General features: G+C 40.7%; 1 protein-coding gene across 1 annotated transcript; it reads left to right on the top strand.

Annotated features, from left to right (window-relative positions):
* Positions 1-4,758: 4,758 nt before the first annotated feature.
* LOC147905500 (uncharacterized) lies at positions 4,759-6,858 on the top strand. The gene is made up of 4 exons (XM_087380282.1): positions 4,759-5,260; positions 5,366-5,670; positions 5,754-5,964; positions 6,066-6,858. The coding sequence occupies exons 1-4, from the start codon at positions 4,982-4,984 to the stop codon at positions 6,774-6,776; spliced, it is 1,506 nt and encodes a 501-aa protein (XP_087236408.1). The 5' UTR covers positions 4,759-4,981; the 3' UTR covers positions 6,777-6,858.
* The last annotated feature ends 1,359 nt before the right edge of the window (positions 6,859-8,217 follow it).

The following is an 8,217-nucleotide window of genomic DNA, read 5'->3' on the forward strand; positions in this document are numbered from 1 at the left end:
GCCATGTATATGCTTTTGTATATCGGCTCGTTTGAGCGATTTTGTATCACCCTTTTTGAAAGGGTAATTTTGCAACAAACAATGTTGTATATCTTCGACATGTATATGCTTATGTCGCTCGGTTCATTTGAGCGATTTTGTATCACCCTTTCCACAAGGAAAATTTTGTAATAAAAAACATTCTTTTGTAATTACTAAATAAAAAACATTAGTGGGGCAAAATAGGACTTGCTGTGGCCCTGTTTAGCCCCACTAATATTTTTTTAAGTTTCTGTTAATCGTCGCTATATAGCGACCTTTACCAATGTCGCTATATAGCGACGTTTACCAGTGTCACTATATAGTGACGTTTATTAGTGTTACTATATAGCGACGCTTATATAGTGACCATTATTTTTTTATGCTTAACACGACGTAAATAATGACCTTTGCACCCGTTTTAAAAAAAAAGTGTAAAAAAGGTCGGTATTCTTGTTGAAAAAGGGCCTATGCCTTGTAGTGTAATTAGAGAGAGCCCAACAATTTGTGCAAGGTATTACAATCACAAGCTTCATCAAATGATTAACACAATCCAAAAAGACAAAGGAATAATAGGAAATATTAAAGATTACTTCTTTGTAATTGAGTTTCAAAGCATGGAAAGCCAACATGAGCATGGCTTAATTTGGGTTGATGATGCTCCAATATAAAAAAAAAGTAATGACGATAATGTTTGCATCTTCATAGACAAAACTTACATATCTTGTGATAAAGACCTTCTCAACAACATGAGAGATATTCAAACACATCACACATCCACATGCTTGAAAAAAAACAACTCAAAATTCTATTTCAACTACCCCAAAACCACCCTTGCACAAAACTATGTTATTTACCCTTGGAAAGCCATAATATAACAACACAGAAAGACAATTATTGCAAGGTGCAAAATAGTTTGAACATCATGCACTCAACCATCACAACATCAACAAAAGAATCGATACAAGAAAAAGGCATGGATAGACACATACATATTATCAATTAGATCTTAGTTGAAAAAGCCAACATTGTTTTAGAAAAGACATCCAAAAAATATCTTTACAAATTCTTTCAATAGAAAAATCTCATATTTGTGGTAGTTAAATATCGATATACGATATATCATGGATCCCTATGGTGCAGCGTCCTATTGCACATCTTACATCACAAAAATGGACAATACAATAACAAAAATCTTGCAAGATACAATGAAGGGATGTTTGCAAGATGGCATGGACACACAAAGTTGAATGAGAAAATTAGAAAATGCTTTCTTACATGCTCAACAAATGAGCACACAACTAGCTTCTTTCATTTCCTTGTCCTTACCATTATATAAATCTTCACCTGAATTTCAATTTATCAAGACAAATGAGCCCAACAATAGAGCTTTAATATTGAAAAGAAAGCATCAGCTTGAAAAGTTGGATGATAACTCAAAAAGCATAGCTTGTTTGTCAATCATAGAAAAATACACCAACTGTGAAGGCATGGAAAATATTTGCCTAGCATCCTTTGCTTCTGAATACAACCACTCAACATCTGGTTATAACAAGAGAAAAAACCCTAAAATCATAAGGTAAGTCAAATTCAACAAGGTAAAAGATCCAATTAGCTATTATAGAGAGCATGTACTTCTTTATTGTCCTTTGAAAAAAGATGAGCTCAGCCCGCTCAAAACATTCGGTTCATGGCAAGATGCATATAAAGCAAACGGAGTCATTATAAAAATAAATTGCAACAACTTTAACTTCAAATACAACAATATCCTAGAAGAGGGAATTACCATTGAGGATCTAAGAAGGGTTGGCAACTTAGAAAAATATGCAAGCAATGAGGTAGTAGGCGATATATACAACACTTATGATATTGGCTTAGGTATGCCACCACTTACAAGTGGTGCAGGTACTAAAAAAACATATCTTCTACTATTGATTGTTCAAGGCATGCTTAAGCACTACAATGAAATCATTATATCAAATGACATCAATTTACCCAAAGCACGTTTACTTGCATACATTGGCAAGGTGACACAACACATCAATGGTATAACAATACACTCAGCATTACACCTTCCCAGCATCTCTCTTGAGAAAAACTAGACATATTATCAAACCTTTACAAACAAGTTCAACTTCTCGTATTTGATGAAATTTCTCTCGTAGGAAGACGCACAATGAATTTTGCAGATCTTCGAGTGAGAGCATTAAAGCACAATTATGAGGACTATTTTGGAGATATGGACATCATTACATGTGGATATTTTTACCAAGCCAAACCTATGAAAGTTGCGTGGGTTTTCAAGGATCGCAACGATACTTTGGAGAGCTTAGGTAACAAAGACCAAATAGATATATTTGATGACATCCTTCTATGAAAATGGGTTCAACCTCAAGAAAAAATAAACTTCTTTCTTATAGGTGGTGCATGTATAAGAAAAATATATCTTCTACTATTGATCGTTCAAGGCTACACTAGAATGAAATCATTATATCAAATGACATCAATTTACCCAAAACACTTTTACTTGCATACACCGGCAAGGCGGCACAACACATCAATGGTATAATAATACACAGAGCATTACACCTTCCACTCTATAGCAAAGAATTAACATCTCTCTCTTGAGAAAAACTAGACATATTATCAAACCTAAACAAACAAGTCCAACTTCTCATATTTGATAAAATTTCTCTCGTAGGAAGATGCATAATGAATTTTGCAAATCTACGAATGAGAGCATTAAACCACAATCATGAGGACTATTTGGAGATGTGGACATCATTACATGTGGAGATTTTTACCAAGCCAAACCTATGAAAGATGCATGGGTGTCGATACCCTAGAGAGCTTAGGTAACACATACTGGACAACCAAAATACAACGCCATGAATTGAAAAAAACAATGAGGCAAAATGACAACAATTTCATAAATACTTTAAATTCTTTTAGAATGTGCACACACACTCAACATCAAATAGACTATATAAATGAAAAATGTTTTCAACAACCACCACAAGACCACACATTCCCACACTTGTTCTATACAAACCTACAAATTAATGCATACAATGAATCAATACTCCAAATTGGACAAGGCACAATATACACCCTAACAGCAATCGATAATTTTAGTGAGTCCGCTTGCAAAAACAAAAAAATAATGGATGATCCTAAGGCAATTGATGGCTTGAGAACAAATATACAAATCAAGAAAGGAATGCTTTTAGAACTATGTTTAGGAAACCTAGATCAAGATGATGGCCTTGTTAATGGAGCAGATGGAGTCGTCTAAGAATGACTATAATAAATCAAAAAGACATAGTCTAGATAAAGTTTGAATGTAACAAAGAAGGAAAGAAAGCAAGAAACAAGAACAAAGAAGCTTACACAAAAGAAATAGACTCCAGTTGGACACCAATATATCGAATTACAAAGGAAGTCCAAATAGGTCCTTAAAAAACAAGAATTCTAATAAGAGAGCAATTTCCAATTGAACCAGCTGCTGCACATAGATCACAAGGTCTCACAATGGATCGTTTAGCCTTCTCCCCTTGGAAAGTTAGAGGCCATGGATTAGCTTACACCACAATATCAAGGGTCAAAAAAATAGAAAACCTTTACTTGCTAGAACCAACTAAACATGAAAACTTTCACGTGGAAAAAGGTGTTCAACAAGAAATGGAAAGACTTAATACAACAAAAAGATGGCACACACTAAAAGAAGAGAACAAACCCAAATGTGATTTCAACATAAACATCCAATCTTTAAACACAAGATCACTTCAAAAATACAAGCTTGACATAGAAAACACAGAGCAACTTATGAAATGTGAGGTCCTATGCTTACAAGAAACTAGAACTAAACAATTTGATGCACTAACATTCAACACATTCAAATCATTACACATCTTCTCATCATGTGGACGTGTGTATTATTAAACAACACCACTCATTTGAAAGCTCGGGGGGGTCACTCATCATATGTAACCCTATCACGTGAGTTCAACAGAAGGATATTTTTTATTTCTAAAATTTACAAAAATAAATATACATAAGGGACTATTTAAAATAATTTTGGAAAAAAATTACAAATTTGTATAGAAAAGGGGTACATTTTATCAATGAAAAAATTACAGATAAGGGATTTTAAAAATAAGCCTTGAACGCACGTGATATAGAGGGTTTATACATAGTGACCCCCCCGAGTTTGAAAGAACAACTAAAAAACCAAAACAATGGAATCGAAATCATAGAAGCTCTAATTAACAAATCAAATCAAGACTACTTAATTGTAGCAATTTACAAACCACCAACCACAATAATAAACACATTTTTAAGCATGTTGGAAGATATACTAGATCGTAACAAGTGGGTGACTTTAACATCGATATGAACATTAAAACATCACCCCTAAATAATGTTATGCAAAAATACAATTTCAAAATGCCTATTCAAGTGCCAACAACAATATACGGAACTACATTGGATCACATAATATGGACAAACATTCCAATTGAAAATACAAACTCTGGAACATCATTTGCTTACTCGTCAGACCACTCTATTACATATATTTCGGTATAAAATATCAAGAAAATACAACCTCAATTTCTAAAAACTTCCATTTGGAGGGCTTATGTGTCATTGACACCTTGTTTTAAATTTTGTTTAGCCATTAACATCATAGTATGTGGCTTATTCTGGTTTATGACCCTGACCACCCTGTGTGTCAAGGACACCACCCCACGCGGCAGGCGTGTGTACCCACACTTAGATCATCGTCATCGTCGTCACCAAAACTTTTCTGTGTGGCGCATCTTCCAACTTTCCCTTTCTTTGGATCTTTCACCTCCCTCTCTACCATAGCTGCCCTGCTGCACAAGGATCTACAAGCCAGAAAGCATTAGGATTAGTCGGCACTAATTCCTGCTGCAGTTTCCTGTTCGACGAAGGGTTCGTGATGGAGTTGCTTAACGGCAGCTTCAATCCCTCTCATCACATGAACACCAGTTCGAGCAAACTCAGCGTGCTCGTCGTGGGCGGCAGCATTGGAGGCCTCAGCTGCGCTCACGGGCTCCTCCGAGCTGGCTGTAGCGTCGTGGTGTTCGAGAAAGCCAGAACTGTGGCTCCCTTGGGGGCCGGGCTTGCTTTGGACGAAGTAGAATGCTGCCCTGCGTTGCGCGAGTGGGGTTTTGGTGACGCTCTTCTACAGCATGCGATTCCCCTTGCCGTGGAAGAGGTTTGATTTGAGATATCAATCTCCTTAAATTGCTGATGGACTAGAATTCGGAATGTGCCCTATCTCATGACCGAACGGATTCAAAAACTGTTTTGTCATTTGCAGAATCGGGCAGTGGAAAGGAGAACAAAGTCCTTGCATACTCTGGTAGTGAATCCCTTCCATAATACCAAAGCTCTACATTGGAGTGATCTGCATAAGTTTCTATACGATGCGTTACCCAAGGGCATCGTGCGCTGGGGTCACGAAGTGGTAGCGTTCGAGGAGATCAAGGGTGGGAAGGAAGTTAAAGTCGTGGTGAGACAGATCGAGACAGGGGACGCGATTGAATTCGAAGGGAATTTGCTGGTTGCTGCAGATGGGTGCAATTCACGAATTCGGGCACACTTCGTCCCCGAGGAAAGGCGAAGGTTTGTAAATGGGATTGAACATGGTGAAACTTGATTGGTCGCCTTTTCCCTTCGCCCTTGACGGCGGATTGCTCTTGATGCAGGTATTCGGGGTACTCCGCCTGGAGAGGTGTAGTGGATAGAGCAGCGGAAGGTAGCAAGGAGGTCTTAATGGCGATGCGGAAGCGATATCCCAACCTGGGGGACACAGTCTACGTGGAGATGACGGGGGAGTCTCACTCTGCCGTGTTCGAGATACCAGGAGGAAGGTTGAACTGGCTGTGGTATGTCAATCAGCCGGAACCAACCTTCAAGGTACAGATGAGGAATCGGCCGGTGGCGCAGATTGATAATTCGATCAGGAGAGAGGGGTCATGTGTTGCTGATCAGATTTGATATGGCTGTGCTGCAAGCAGGGAAGCTCGTTGACGACAAGGGCGGGGGAGGAAGCCATTGCCAAGGCGATCGCCAAGGCGGAGGAGGAGCTGACACCGGAGATGGCAGCTTTGCTGAGGGCGACGCCATCGCCATTTCTGCAGGCGATCTGCGACAGGGAGCCATTGAAGAAGATGGTGTGGGGAAGGGTGGTGCTCTTGGGAGAGGCAGCGCATCCCACGACGCCACACGCAGCGAGGAGCACGAACATGTCGATAATGGACGCGGTGACGCTATCGAATTGTCTCGCCGCCATAAACAAGAAGCGGGAAGGAGCTAATTCATGCGCCACAGCCAAGGCCTGTGGAGCTTCTATAGATTCCGCCATAGCCAAGGACAGTGCCGGAGCTGCTTCATCTGCTACTATTATTACAACAACGACTTCTTCTTCTTCTTTTGATGAGGCGCTCGCTGCCAAAATCAGCACAACAGCGCCTTCATCGTCTTCAACGACCACTGCAGATTTTTGTTTGGATAAGGAGGGGCTTTTTGCTGCCCTCGCTCGCTACGAGAGCTTGCGCTTGCCCGCTACCACGCAGCAGCTCCTGTTCTCGCGATTTCTGGGGCAGCTGAAGCAGGGGCATCTGCATGGAAAGGAGTTCTCGTGGCTGCGGGCGTCGCCTGAGGAATGCGCCCCTCTCGTCCAAGCGCATTGGCATGCTTTCGACGTCGCCTTGTGTCACGTTGATTGAGTGAAACGGCAAGAAACTCTGATTCTATTGTTTGTAATATTCTTGGACCATATGTCGTCTGCATGCTAATTGTATGTGCCGTTTCTATCTCCTCCTTCCTCCCAAAGTTGCCTCTTGTGTTTCCACCTCCTTCCCACTCAAAGCCTACCTCTTATCTTTCCACCTCCTCCCCTCTTCAACCCTCATCCAAGAGCTCCTTCGTGACATGTGGGGTGCTCTTCTCTTCCAAGCTGCCACTTGTCCTCATTTTTTTTTCCACCTCTTCGTGGTTAATAGGTTAAAGATGGAGTGCCTCTTTTAATATTGACAAATTCTTGTTTAAGGAGTGCCTTGCATGCCAACGTGGGTGGGTACATCCTTGGATCTAGTGGCGAACTCTTTAGGTAGGATTTTGGTGGCTCCACCAAACTTAACTCTTTGGGTAACCACCACTTTGGCAGAAAGATGCATAACAACGAATTCTGGAGTAGCTTAACTATGATCCAAGATGATCCATATTCTTAATGCATGCTATCTATGCAAGAAGACTGGACATTATGCACGTAATTCTCCGACCTGAGATGAGAACATGAGCTTGTGAGAAATGAAAAGATTGATGGAGTGGTTGAAGGCCCCAGATAAGAATCATGTCAACGCATCCAAAGGAAGACATCATGCATCGTGAAGAAGAGCATCGGGATGTTCCTAAGGTTGTACATACTGATAAGATCGATCATTGCTTGAATCGAGTGAAAGCTCAACCTTTGCTACAAGTTAGTACTCAAAAGAGTGACATGCAAGGGTTGGTGGTTAAGATCTTGGAGGACCAAAAACTCAACATGCAAGCCAAGATTCTTCAAGGATGTAGATATATCATCAGAGGGAAATGGTAAATTTCATGATGAGAAGATGGATGATGCCTAGAAAGTGGTGGGGAGGAGAGGAACAACACAAGCTGAGATTGGTGATAAAAGCTCGACGGACGACCCTGTGGTGGCCGAGATCATAGAGCTAGTGGCACAAACGGCTACTATTCAATCAGGGAAGAATGTAGATAGAAAAATGCCAGATGCCAACACGAAGAAAAGACTCCTAGAAGATAAGCCTATGATGGGAGAATTGGGGTCTCCAAAGGGCCCCCAATTAGTGTTTCCTAATTTTAAGGGATTAGTGAGGTATTTGAGGTGTACCAATGGGAGTGCTCCTTTTTGTGGGGCAATGCCATGTTGAGGTGGAGGGTGGGCACACCTGCAAATAGCCCCTATTGGCTACTCCTCTTACACCGGGGACCACTCAAACCATCCCCCCCCCTCAACCCATGCTTGACCCTTCTCCCATATGCACCTTCCCCAAATAAACCTGCAAGTCATTCAAGAGATGGTGGGCCCTTTTGGGCAAATTTTTCCCCCCTCTCAGCTTGTTACATGCCTGCCCCCCCCTCTTCTCTGGTCCAGCTCCATTC

The sequence above is a fragment of the Dipteris shenzhenensis genome, chromosome 1 (genome assembly GCF_047967505.1).
Source record: "Dipteris shenzhenensis isolate YYH24624 ecotype China chromosome 1, Dip_SZ_1.0, whole genome shotgun sequence".
Taxonomy (NCBI): domain Eukaryota; kingdom Viridiplantae; phylum Streptophyta; class Polypodiopsida; order Gleicheniales; family Dipteridaceae; genus Dipteris; species Dipteris shenzhenensis.